A 14,141-nucleotide genomic window follows, 5' to 3' on the forward strand; every position below is an offset into this window, starting at 1 on the left:
AGCAAGGAGTCTGAAAAGATGACCCGGCCGGGTAGATTTCCAGTATAACAATTCAACCCGGCCGGGTACTGTAGCTTGACGCGTCTGAAAGCTGAAAACGCGATTTTTGAAGTGTATGAAATAGAGAAAAAGCCTAGGGTTCGAGACACACGACACCTACCGCCTACCACACCTACCACAGCCCCCAAGAACACTTTGGAGAGAGAGATTTGAAGCTTGAAGAGTCCACATCGGAAGATTGAAGCTTCATTCCATAGATCGATTTCACAGGAGTACTTAGTATCTTTAATTCATGTTTTTGTTGAATTCCTATGTGTTGAACATGGTTTTTTATCATGAACATGAGTAGCTAAACATTTCTTGTAGAATTTTTGGTGATGATGCACTAATTTCATAGTTCTTATCCGATTGATTTTGTTCTTGCCTTGCTCTTGTAGTTATTTGATTATTCTTGGGTTTATTCCTTTCAATTGCTTGATCACCACTTGATTGTGTAGGATTAATTAGATTAATCGGGAGATGAAATAGTTAATCCGGAAAGAAGAATAAATCACACCTTAATACAATAGAACTCGGGAGAGTTGAGGTTTTTGAGTGAGGTCATTAACCTAATCAAACTTTTGGGAGTTAGAGGTTTTAGGATTAGAAGGGGACTTCAATTCTAGCATCTAATCTGCAGGTTTCTCACCTCGGGAGGGGGTTTAATCTATAATCGTGGTTGACTTAGTAACTCTAGAGACACCAAAAGGTAAGGCGAATCAATTGGATAAGAGCTTGGAATTGTGCATCGGATCCTTGAGTTCTACATTTTCTCCATATTATCTCTCATATCATTATCGCACCGCCTTTTCTAGTCCTTAATTGATACTTGCTTATTATATGCTTTTATTAGTTGTTAGAACAAACAAAACTGCACTTGATTGTCTAGATAGTAGTTGATCTTTGTTCGTGGTAGTTAAGCTGATACAAAATTGTCTCTGTGGGATACGATACTCTTGCTTACTGATTGCTACACTAGCCTCGTACACTTGCGGGTACTACTTGTGTTAAAATAAGTTGAGTCACATTTATAGCAAAAGTGAACCGGAACTCCTATTCGCGGAATGAGGGAGTAGTACTTCGTATAAAAACAAATAATAGTATAAATACCTATGAGAGTCAAATTATTCCTCTCTCTCAAATTTTGTTGCCATTATAATTACTCCTTCCATCCCATAAAAATATGAGCATTGGATATGTCACGAGAATTAAGACAAAACTGGTAAAGTAAGAGAGAAGAGTAGAAAGATATAGTAAAGTAAGAGAGAGGAAGTGAATGGTGTTAAAGTAATGTTAGTGGATAGTGAGACCTATATTATTAAATTGATATGACTTTTTAAAAAAGGAATGCACATATTTTTTTGGGGCGGATGAAAATGAAAAGTGCACATATTTTTATGGGACGAATGCAGTATTAAAATGTGAAATCTGGAAATTTTATCCGTATGAAAATACTGTTTCCATCGACATAAAATGGTCATATTTTTCCATTATACTTAGGGATGTCAATTGGGCTAACCCGCCCGGGTTCGGGCCAATCCACTCAGGCGCTTTCGGGCTATATGGGTGCGGGTTATTCGGGTTGTGAATTTTTCAGGTTATAAATTTTCGACAATAACCCTAAATCTTCGGGTTTCGAGCTAACCCACGGACTATTCGGGTCAAAAGTGATCTTACGTGTTACTTTCTAGCCAATCCAATATTCTAACTTATAAAAAAAATAGATTGTCGCAAATAGTAAAGTATTAACAAAGTGATCAAGAGAAAGAAAATAATAACAATTGAAAATTGAAACAAAATACATAACCATATCGCTTATTTAGTAGCACACTTGAATCTGACTACAATTAAATGAAAATCATGCATTTCAATGGAGTTGAATGACATTCTTAATTGTATACCTGAAAAATAAATTTTAAGCAGTTAAAAAAATAGTATAGAATATCAACCATATTCCATATAAACCCTAACTTTCAATTTGATAGAGGAGACATAATTATCATATAAGTATATACTTCATAATAATGTTGTGTTTAATATTGATATTACCATATATATATATACACTTAATATAGATATATAATCCAAAATTTTAATTATATTTTTATTTTAAATTCTCAATCCATGGGCTAACTCGCAACCCGCCCGGGCCAGCCCGCATAACCCGCTGACCCGAACGGGCTAGCCCACGTAGCCCTATTCTACATTTGGGTTCCGATTTTCAGGCCCTAACCCTATGATTTTACCAGGTTATTCAGGTCGACCCGCGAGTTTCGGGTTGGATTGACATCCCTAATTATACTCATGTTTATCAAAATTAATCTATATTATTTATGATAACTTTCTGTTTCAAATGAGATGTATATCATATTTTCCATTAATAATATTTTGATTATTTTTCTTTATATCTCTCTTTTAATTCATTAGTTTTATATCAAGATCTATGTCATTTACTACTAAGATTATTTCTTTTAGACGGAAATAATATTGGTTCACATTGGGCGATCGATTCTGAATGCAAGAATATTCGTTTGACTATCTCCAAATCTTCTCATATTACAATATGTGAACACAGAAAAAGATTCCATTATGAATTTGACTTGCTCCCAAAAACACAGCTTCTACAACTTGAAATAGAATTAGCTGCATTTATGGATAATAATACAACATTATGCAAATATCAATCCTCTTACTCCAAGACTCCTATATAAACAGGGTACATTCCATTCTGTTACTCAATACAAGCTTCAATTTGCAATTAGTTATTAAAAATCCAACATTTTCAACGTTTTAATTCAAAATGTCTTCAATGTCAATATTATTCATCACATTAGCCATCATCAATTTCATGTCCATCGCCTTAGCCTTCGATGCTAGACCTCTCCAGGATTTCTGCGTCGCTGATCTCACCAAAAAAGGTAATTAATTCCCTCTCTAATTCTCATTAATTTGACCACAAATTTGTCACATTCACATACAAAAAAAAGTCAATTCATATAAAGTTGAAGGAAATACTAATATGGTTTTGACAAAAATTTCAGCACAAATTGGCGGCGCAGCGCCATGCAAGGACCCTGAAAGAGTCACCGCCAACGACTTCATCCTCAGCGGCTTCCATTTGCCGGGAAACACCTCAAATTCATACGGCGTCTCAGTCACCTCCGCCTCCGCGACCACATTGCCGGGCCTCAACACCCTCGGTCTCTCGTTCTTGCGCGTGGATCTGGCGCCGAACGGCTTCTTCCCGCCGCACTACCACCCGAGGGCGACGGAGCTCGTGGTGGTGCTAAAAGGTGCCTTGGAAATCGGATTCATAACCTCCAACCCAACCTACAACTACTTCACCAAAGTTGTGCGGAAAGGGGATGTGTTTGTGGTGCCCGTGGGGCTCGTGCACACCGTGCGTAATCACGCGAGAAGGGACACCGTGGCGATGGTGGCATTCAACAGCCAGAATCCCGGGGTTACGAATCTTCCGAACGCCATTTTGGCAGCCAAGCCCGCCGTCGACAGCGTGTATCTTTCCAAGGCGTTTCGGATGGACGTGGACACTGTGAAGCATCTGCAGAGCATTTTCTAGATGTTTTATTCTCTGTCTCTTCGTGTAATTATTCATTGCTTCGTAAGTGTGAAAAATGTTCCAATTTTCTTTTAAGATCAGGTAATGTTACTATATTTATGTGTAACGTATATGTACATAACAGTTTCATTTATTTTTTAATGAATAAAAAAATTGTCATCTATGATTGAAAAAAACAAATGTAGTGTGGTTGACTTGGTTCTATGGAGAGAAGATTGTTCGGATATATTTATGTGTAACGTATATGTACATAACAGTTTCATTTATTTTTTAATGAATAAAAAAATTGTCATCTATGATTGAAAAAAACAAATGTAGTGTGGTTGACTTGGTTCTATGGAGAGAAGATTGTTCGGATCAAGAAAAGCCGTAAGAAAATTAGGTTGTTTTATAATTAGAAATGAAAATATCAATAATAGAATAATGTGATTGTATTAATTAACTGATTTAGTAGACTTAAGCCTAGGAATGAGTTACTTACACCAATTTTAAAATGACAACATGCTACCAAATGGAGTACCAATTTTGTGTTGCTACATAATATGTTATCTTACAATATTAAGAGCGTATTCTGCAATATTCATTAATAAACAAAATTAGATTGTAAAATACTAGCAAGTTAGTGATAGACTAATAAATTCTATTATAAATAAAATAATTAATGAAAATTAGATATGAATGAAAAAAAAAGTTTAAGTGTATGGATTAAAATAAAGCTCATTTACAGAAAGTCAGCATAAAAAGAAGAGTTGTAAAAGTCATGTTGGGCTTTAACCTTGGCCGCCAGTTGAACAAAGTGAATATGGGTCACCGGTTGAACTTTATTAATAAGTTTAAATATGATACTCTTCCGTCAGTATACATTTTTTTATTAGATATAAATTTTATTGCATAATTAGTAAAGTAGTGACAGATTAAAAAAATAATAATTAAAATATTATTAGTGGATTATAGATCCACCTTAATATTAAAATAAAAAGACTTTTCAAAATTAAAAAGTGCATATAGTTGTGAAACTGATTAAAAAAAAGAATGCATAATATCACAAAATATTAGTGGCACAACTGTACACATGTTCTTATGTGTGTCTGCTGGTGGTGCCGTCTCGTGCTTAGTAGTTAAGCACATATTGTCATCCTTTAAAAATGTAATTGTGCAAGCTCTTAAAATGATTTATGAACAAATTAAACCATGAAACACATTCCTGTCAAAACTAACTTGGAGTTAAAATGACATAGTAATAATTTTTATGTGTTAAATTTTATTAGACTCTATTGTCATGTGTATAAATTGAAACCATTAGAATTTCAAATTGATCAGTTACTAAATAATTGGTCTTAGTTCTGAAATAAAGATGAAATAAAGATGAGTTCGGATATGAATACACCCAACAATATTCTAACTCTCAATCAATGATTAAATCCGTTGAACTATAGATGGACATTTCATGAGTTTACTTATTGATACAATTTTCAAAAATGGAAAGAACTATAGATGGACATTTCATGAGTTTACTTATTGATACAATTTTCAAAAAATGGAAAGTGATATATGTACATAAATTCCACATATATAATTACAGAGATGTGATAATTACTAATTAATTAGTAATTTAAAATTAAGATCAATTTTTAATCATTAGAGTAGGAGATCTAGTGGTTTATAATGTCAAAATAGATTGTATTTTTAAATTTAAATAATTATTAAATAAAATTAAAGGGTATATTAACGCAATTCTTATTAAAATTATCCTAAAACTTTAAATTTACGTAACTCTTTTGATTTAAATTATTTTTTCGCAAAAAATATATCAAATTAAAGGTAATTTTATAAGGATTATAATGAGATCTCAATTGCATATGTTCCGACGACGTTGAGATGATGAAATTTGATGTTTTTTATTTCAGTTTTCGTATATGTTGATAAGCAAATTTTTTTATCAACAAATACATCAAAAAAATTCAATATAGTAAAATCTCAATATAATGCATGTAAAATCTCAATAAAACTGTGCTGATATTTTCGTGTACTTGTGTTAAAATACGCATGTCATTGTGTTGATAACAGAATGACAATCTTATCATTTTGTTGATATTTTGTCTACTATTTATTGAAATTCGTAAGATTTAATCTCATCCACTCGATTTAAAATACTCATGTCTAAGGCTATAATAGGACCCTATAATTAGATATTTCTAATTTAAAACCGGTTCATTATTTTTATTTAATTTTAAATAAATTTTTATATTATATATTTATTCTTTAATAATATATCAGAAAATTTAAATAATGGAAGAAGGTAATTCTCCGTCAAATCAAATGTTAGTTAAAATAGGCTCTGCAAGTTAAAAACAATGGAAGAAGATCATGCTCAAAAAACAAGAAAATTTTGTTTTATATTTTATAAGATGCTATGCTTTATAAGATGTTATGCAATAAATTGTATAACCATAACAATGACTAAGAATTAGATTTCATCATGCTTGTTAAGCATCACCAAAGCCAAACCAGTTATGGCATGACATTAAAGATAAGTTATAACTATATAAAAATAAACAGGTTTAAAATGTGTGAAAATAGCTGACTTTTAAGATAAATTGCAAATACAAATGTGAATCGGATTTGTATTGTTTACAAGTTATGGAGTATGTATGGACTGTAAGTTGTGACAAAACTCGACGTTGACCAGTCACGCACAGCCTGTGTGACCATTCAGAGCGCCATTCCTTGTGTTTATATAACCAAAGATTTGCAGATTTTATTAATTAGAGGATATGCAAGTGTATTTACTGTAATTCCAGTGCTTCAAGTTTTTTTTTTTACAAGAATAATTGATTTGTTAAATCACGAAATAATTCATAATTTAGTATATTTGAGATTTAATTCATACTCGGTATATTTACGATTGAAGTTGTAATTTATACTTGGACAAATTATTTTTTAGAATAAATGTTAGAATAAAATAATAAATAAACTGCAATACGTTATGGGACCAAAAAAGAAAACAATTAACAAACCTTTACCTACGTTATGGGACAAAAAAAAACAAACCGTTTATCGAGAAGCTCAAAATCATGAATAGGGAATATGGGTCAATGACGGCAATGGAAACTTATGGAGACAATTTCGTTAACGATAATTTACGCTATAATACAATGAGGTAAGTCGTGATGAATTCATAATTGGCGCAGACACGATAAATAAAATAGAATATCAAGATGTCGTTCAATCTCGTAATTCAATTAAAATATTCATTAACTTGAACAGAGATATGAGAGCTGTCACAGCCGTTGGAGGTAGTTGATGAATTAAATCATTTCCAAATTCAAATTAAGAAACACGTATCTTGCCAACCCCTAGCCTAGCGTGTTAAATAGTTGACCTTTATATTTCAAGACACCTATAAATACCTCATATTAATTCACAACTATAACACAACACTTACATTTAAAATGGATAGTAAAACTTTGATCTTATCCACCATTTTAGGCCTCGCTTCCTTCTCAAGCATTGTCTTCGCCTATGATCCAAGACCTTTACAAGATTTCTGCGTTGCAGATCTCATAAGCACAGGTAACAATTCCCTCGTTTCTTCAATTTTTTTAGGAGAAAACAACAACAAAAACAAGTTATTTAAACATGGAGAGAGCCTAACTTTTATTTATGATTGATTTGTAGTAAGAATCAATGGATTGCCATGTTTGGATCCTGCAACGGTGAAAGCCGACGACTTTTTCTTCCGTGGGCTGGCGCAGCCCGGTAACACGTCAAACCCTGCTGGCGCGGCTGTGACACCCGTTGGCGTGAGCCAGATTCCTGGGCTCAACACCCTCGGGCTAGCCATAGCCCGCCTTGATTACGAGGCGGGCGGGTTTTTCCCGCCTCACTACCACCCCAGGGGGAGCGAGATTCACACAGTTCTAGAAGGTTCCATGGAAGTCGGATTCGTCACATCCGCCCCCGGTTTCAAATTCTACAGTAAGGTTCTAGAGAAGGGCGATGTGTTCGTCGTCCCCGTAGGCCTCGTCCATTATCAGAGAAACGTCGGCGCTGGAAAAACCGTCTCGATTGCGACGTTCAATAGCCAGAACCCGGGCAATAGTGTCATCCCGAACGCCCTCTTCGGTTCGAATCCCGACATCGACAGCGATTATCTGGCCAAGTCGTTCGCCTTGGATAAGGAAACCGTGGAAAGGCTGCAGGCAGTGTTCTAGAATATGTTTGCAGTCATACCATACCATGCCTTGAATTCATTTTCGTTACTTATTTGTGAAATGCAACCAAAATGTATTTTTAGTACAATGTCCCTATGTCATAATGTTTTTTTCATTTTTATTTAAATAATAAAATCGATTCGAATTATATTGGTTTGGTTACGTTATCTATGTTCGTTTTTTTGAATTTGGGGTGAACGAGTCAATGTTCAAATTTTTTAGACATTACTATATTGGAGTTAATAATACGTGTATAGTTCAATGATATGTGCACGTATATAACGTGCCAGATAAATGGTCTAGTTGTCTTAATAAATGGGAAAACTAAAGTCAAACACATCAAAATCAGAACAACTCAACAATGTAAGTTGCCGAGAACTTTTCAGGCGCCTAAACGAGTAAAATTATGTTATACTTCTCTATATTTCGTTAACTGTAAACGTGACCTTCATTGATGCTTGTTACCCATGCATGTATATTGTGGTTGGATTAAAGAACGAAACTAGTTGGCTGAATTTAGAACGTGACATAAATGGAAAATTTAATTTTTTTGAAGGAATTAAAAAATAAAGATAACTAGTAGTATATTTAAACAATTCTTTAATATGCTTACAATTTAATGTAGCAAGATAACTATATTTGAGCAATTCTTATATAAAAATATACTGAGTACAATTTAAGTAGCACCTATTTTCTATTATTGTACACGACAGTTGATTCCTACAAGTAATCGTTTCTTGAAAACAATTCAAAATTCTTTTATGAAATCATTAGCGAACATTTGACTCTGTGTACGTATACCATCAAAATTTCATTCAAACATTTATTTCCCTTCTTATTTCACACCTCTTACTTAAACAAATTTCAGTGCAAAAAATACTATTTCAACAAATATTTTCTCTACATGTAAAAAGTATAATAAAAAATTATATTTTTCATCATTTAAACCATATTCTATGAATGACTTGTCAAATCTTTAATTCGGAGTAGTAGAGAAACATGTTTCTTGCATCACTTACAAAAGTTTAAAACTATTGATTTAAAATCATAAATGGATGAGAAGTACTGTGGATAAAGGGTAACGACGTTGACATTAGAGAACAAATTCTTGCATTAAGACATGTCATAATGGTGGACTCGTAAAAATGACCCCTCATATCTTGATTAAGGGCCTCCACAATGGGGCGCCCTAAAGCGCGGCACGTCAGCAGTTTTATCCTCCTACCCCCACTTGCAATGGGGCGCCCTAAGGCGCGCCCTATGCATTTTATTTTATTTAAATATTTAAATAACAAAAAATTCGGAAAAACTTCATTTCATATATAAAAATTAATACATTACAATAAGAATTTAAAAAAATACGCAAACTCAACGACGACGGTTACGGGCCCACACTTCTTCAATCATGGCGTTCATGAGTTGCGCATGGTCTTGTTGGTTGCGCATTGAGGCCTGTCTAGTTAGAACCTCGTCGAAGCCCGACGGCAATCCTCTAGCGGTGGGCTCGGTCGCCGTGCTGGACGAGCTAGATGCACCGTCATCATCGTTCCACTCGGTGATGCTCCCACCTTCATGCTCGACTATCATGTTGTGCATGATAATGCACGCATACATGACGTCGGCGATGATTTCCTTGAACCAAAGACGAGTCGGCCCTCTCACAACGGCCCACCGTGATCGGAGCACAACAAATGCCCACTCGACATCCTTCTGCGCCGACTCCTGCTTTTGCGCAAATAAAACCCTCTTCTCACCCATTGGGCAGCTGATCGTCTTCAGAAAAACATGCCACCGTGGGTATATGCCATCGGCCAAGTAGTACCTCATGTGGTATCGGCGCCTGTTGGCAGTGAACTCGATGGCCGGGCCGTTGCTGTTGCATTGCTCGGCGAAGAGGGTGGAGGAGTTGAGGACGTTGATGTCGTTGTTCGACTCGGCTAAGCCGAAGTACGCATGCCAGATCCAGAGCCGATGGTCAGCGACGGCTTCGAGGATCAAAGTCGGGTGGCTGCCCTTGTATCCACTAGTGAATTGGCCTCTCCACGCCGTCGGACAATTCTTCCACTCCCAGTGCATGCATTCGATGCTCCCTAGTATCCCAGGAAAGCCATGCGCTGTCTCGTGCATCTTCATCAGGCCCAGGCAATCAGCGACAGTCGGCTTGCCCAAATATGTGTCGTCGTAGGCCTCCACAACTCCCCTACAAAATCTCTTCAAGCACTCCCGGCCTGTTGTCTCCCCGACGTGGAGGTACTCGTCGAAATGTCCGCCGTGGTGCCGTATGCCAACTGACGGAGTGCAGCCGTGCACTTTTGCAATGGTGTAAGGCCAGGTCTGCCGATGCCGTCTTCCTGATACGTGAAGTATTCATCACATGACGATAATGTTCGGACAATGCTGAGAAATAGGTAACGCGACATTCTAAACCGCCGGCAGAAAACAGTCGGTCCCCACTAGTGTTGCCCACGGTTCTAAAACCGCCGGTTCTGGTTCGGAACCGCCGGTTCCGGTTTGGTCGAAGGTGGAACCGGAACCGCCGGTTTTCCGGCGGTTTACGCGGTTCCGGTTCGAAAACCGGCGGTTTCGCGGTTCGATTGTTTTTTTTTATTAATTTGAAATTTGGATTTATACAATAAATTGGAACAAGACAATGTATAATTCAAATAGAAATAAGACGAATGCGAAGAAAATGATATCAATTTTATTGAATTTGAGTTGTAACGGACAACGATACATTACAATTTACAATACATATACAAGTATACAACATACAACAATGTAATATGATTTACAAGTGTCGTCGGACTCGGAACGTAAATAAAAAAACATGAAATGAGGTGAAAAAAATTGAAAAGGGCTTGTGCTCAACTTACACTTTCAAAGTTAAACTTTTCAAATTTAAGTTGGGTTGACTACGTATCCACAATTTTATTGAGGAATCAAAGCCCACGTAGTTCTCTTACCTTGCTTACCTTTTTGGTCGGTCGTGCTCGCCATTCACCGCCCCCCGTCATTGCTATTGTTGAGTGCTCGCGCTTCTGACCTTGTCATCGCCATCGGAGGAAAATTCTTCACCATCACTCTCTACACTGAAGTCGAAATCCGGCTCTTGTGCTCTCATGTCCGCCTTTGCCCAAATCATCAAGTAACATAGTGGCTTCCATGTTCTTGGCGGAGAGATTGCTCCATTTGTCGTCTATGACACAACCGCCGACACTAAAAGCTTGCTCAACGGCGACGGTGGAAGCGGGAACGGCGAAAATCTCCTTAGCCATGATGGAGAGTATCGGAAACTCTTTGTCATGTGTTCCCCACCAATTAAGGACGTCAATTTGTTGAGTAGGAGGACCTACATCTTGAAAAATAGAGCGCGATTCCAAATATATATCTAACTCACTAGTCGCTCTAGTCCTATTGGTTGTAGTACCGTATAGATCTTGCAATTGTGATACTACGTCTGGATCAATCATGACATTGCTAAAATTCCCTCCACCAAAATCAAATGTGGAAGGACTAGGAGGAGCACGTACCTGGTGAGCGGTGTTATACCGCATTTCATATTCCGAAGAGAGAACGAAGTGCACTATCTAACCTTAGTTTGATTTCATCAACATCCGGAATACTTAGTTCGAAGCATTCTCCTCTTGTCAAGCCCATTTCGCGAAGTTGAGAAAAATCCAAATCGTGCAAACAACCATAATACATGTCTAAAATTTTATAAAGACCATGCAACTTCCACTTTGGATCCAAGCATTTTGCAATCAAAAACACATTTGGAATACAGGCAAAATAATTTAACCATTTTTCAACCATGTAAAACAAAATAGCCTTCAACTTGAGTATTTTTCACACATGTCTTAAAACCAATGGCCACATACATGCAATGCTCCAAAACGCCCACAGAAGTAGGATAATAAACACCGGATTACTCAACAGTGGCATTTTTGAAAGCGCGGAATAATCAAAACAAATCCATGCTGTGGTCCCAACAAGCGGGTATCAAAAGCAAATCAGAAGGAACATGAGGGCAAGTTCTAAAAAAATCACATAAATATTCAATGTGGTTCAAAGTCGACTCCAACATATTATACGTCGAGTTCCAACGAGTTGAAACATCCAAACAAAAGTTGGTGTATCTGCATTGCAAGCTCTACCAATAGGAGCTTTGTTATGAATCAACTTCACAGCAATTCTAATAGGATCATACTTTTACCACAAATCGATCGCATCTTGAACACACAAATTCAAAATATGGGCAATACATCGCACATGAAAATATTTGCCATCAATAACAGGAGAACATGCACTGATTAGTTCATCTATACTAGCAGTGTTAGCGCTAGCATTGTCAAAACCAATGGAAAAAATTTTATTGATCAATTGAAATTTATTCAAAACTTGAATGATCAATTGAACAATTGCTTGTGCAGTGTGTGATGCGGGAAATTCACCAAATGCAATCAAACATTTGTTTAAAATCCAACTGTGATCAACGAAATGCACAGTGATGCCCATATACGAATTTTTGCAAAAACAATCAGTCCACACATCAGAGCAAATAGAAACTTTATGCCCTAAGTTAACAATAAACGTACCTAATTGCACCTTCTTTTCCATGCATTGTCTAACAACAACTCGAGTCATAGAAGTTTGACTCAATTTTCTTGCAGCGGCATTATAAAATTGTCGCATACTCAACTCAAAAGCATCGTTATCAAAAGCATTGAATGGAAAATTATTCATAACGGTAAATCTAGACATCACATTAAGAGCATTTTTGTGATCATATTTCAAAAGAGTATTGCTACACATACCTGATGTTTGGGATGAACCCGTCCCACTCCCGGTCCCGACTACATGTTGAAAGTTGAGTTGAGTTTGGGTTGGAGCGATACCAAACTCGACCGGATGCGCTTTCTCCATGTGACAGGTAAATATACCGTATCCTCCACCTTTTCAGAATGTGTATACGTTTTCGCAATAGTTGCAATACACATTATAAGTGTCAGGATCGTTACTATCTTGTACCATCTTGAAATGTTTCACCATGATGTTTGAGGTTAAAGACCTTTCAACTGGTCTAGGAGGTTGAGGATGGTGTCCACGACCACGATTACGGCCACGACGACTCCTTGGTGGTGGTGGGGGTGGCATTTCTTGAACCTCTTCTACCTCCTCCCCCTCCTCGTCGTCATCATCATCATCATCGTTGTCTTCATCAAGATTCACAGGGGTTGGAATTTGTTGAGAATAGGTACCACGACCGGGAGCACCACTACCGGTACCAACATAAGAATCACCTTGGGATTGAGAGCGAGAGAGAGCAATAGCATGTGCCATATCTTGCTCTTCTCGATTCTACAAAATAATATTTGTATTGTAAATATCAAATAAAATTATGAACAATAATGTAATGTAATTCAAAATTAATTAAATTAGTAGATAATAAATATTAACCTGCCACGCATCCATGTTCATTTGAGAAATCTCATCAATAACAGATCTCCGAGATGGCCTCTTGGACTTTCCCTTTCCCTTATCAATACGACCTTCTCGGGATGAAGACATCTTGATATATAGTAGAAATGCAGAAATATGGAATAATATATATATTTTTTGTTTTAGCAATTGAGAAAGAAAGACAACTTATAGAACTACGGGAACAAGTATAAGTGTATAACAATGCGTAATAAGAGTAGCACTTGAGTAATTAAATGGAAGCACAATAGCACAAATGATAAATTGGAGACAAAGAGAGAGAATTGGTAGATTGAAGAGAGAAACTCTTATTAACACAAGAGTGGGGTAAATGTAAATGAGGATAGAGGGGGGTATTTATAGATAAAAATGGGGGGAAAATGGAAGAATTCGAATTTCAAATCTGAAAAAAAAATTGAATTTTTGGAAAAACCGGCGATTTTGGCGGAAAATCGCTGGTTTCGACGACAAAACCGCCGGTTCGGTCAATAAACCGTCTGCCAAAAGCTGCACCCGAACGCCTTGTGTTCTGCGCCGCCACCAAAATCCACTGAACCGGCGGTTAACCGCTGGTTTCCGGTCTAAAAACCGTCGAAACCGGTCGGTTTTCACGCATGAAAAGCAGCCCCTCGGCCCCCTTCCTGACGCCTTGGTTTCCGTGCCCGAACCGGCGGTCCCGAACCTACGGTTTGGTGACGGTTCCGGTTCGAAAAAATCTGGAACCTGAACCGGACCGCGACCCGAATTGCGACGGTTCCGGTTCGAGGAAATCGCCACGGTTCCGGTTCGAAACCGGAACCGGTGGGCATCTCTAGTCCCCACCGTGGTTG

General features: G+C 37.1%; 2 protein-coding genes across 2 annotated transcripts; both read left to right on the forward strand.

Moving 5' to 3' along the window:
* The first annotated feature begins 2,886 nt into the window (after positions 1 to 2,886).
* On the forward strand, positions 2,887 to 3,633 carry LOC121800497 (putative germin-like protein 2-1). The gene is made up of 2 exons (XM_042200064.1): positions 2,887 to 2,957; positions 3,081 to 3,633. Exons 1-2 carry the CDS (start codon positions 2,888 to 2,890, stop codon positions 3,617 to 3,619), a joined length of 609 nt encoding a protein of 202 aa, XP_042055998.1. The 5' UTR covers position 2,887; the 3' UTR covers positions 3,620 to 3,633.
* A 3,432-nt stretch (positions 3,634 to 7,065) lies between these two features.
* On the forward strand, positions 7,066 to 7,995 carry LOC121799303 (putative germin-like protein 2-1). Its single transcript, XM_042198625.1, has 2 exons — positions 7,066 to 7,192; positions 7,298 to 7,995. The coding sequence occupies exons 1-2, from the start codon at positions 7,072 to 7,074 to the stop codon at positions 7,831 to 7,833; spliced, it is 657 nt and encodes a 218-aa protein (XP_042054559.1). The 5' UTR covers positions 7,066 to 7,071; the 3' UTR covers positions 7,834 to 7,995.
* Positions 7,996 to 14,141: the final 6,146 nt, after the last annotated feature.

The sequence above is a fragment of the Salvia splendens genome, chromosome 4 (assembly GCF_004379255.2).
Source record: "Salvia splendens isolate huo1 chromosome 4, SspV2, whole genome shotgun sequence".
Taxonomy (NCBI): domain Eukaryota; kingdom Viridiplantae; phylum Streptophyta; class Magnoliopsida; order Lamiales; family Lamiaceae; genus Salvia; species Salvia splendens.

What these genes read in the sequence shown, in the direction of transcription:
- LOC121800497 (XM_042200064.1), top strand. Translation starts at nt 2,888, where the DNA reads ATGTCCATCGCCTTAGCCTTCGATGCTAGACCTCTCCAGGATTTCTGC. An exon ending in CGCTGATCTCACCAAAAAAG is followed by an intron (nt 2,958 to 3,080) that starts GTAATTAATTCC and finishes CAAAAATTTCAG; the next exon opens with CACAAATTGGCGGCGCAGCG.
- LOC121799303 (XM_042198625.1), top strand. Translation starts at nt 7,072, where the DNA reads ATGGATAGTAAAACTTTGATCTTATCCACCATTTTAGGCCTCGCTTCC. An exon ending in TGCAGATCTCATAAGCACAG is followed by an intron (nt 7,193 to 7,297) that starts GTAACAATTCCC and finishes ATTGATTTGTAG; the next exon opens with TAAGAATCAATGGATTGCCA.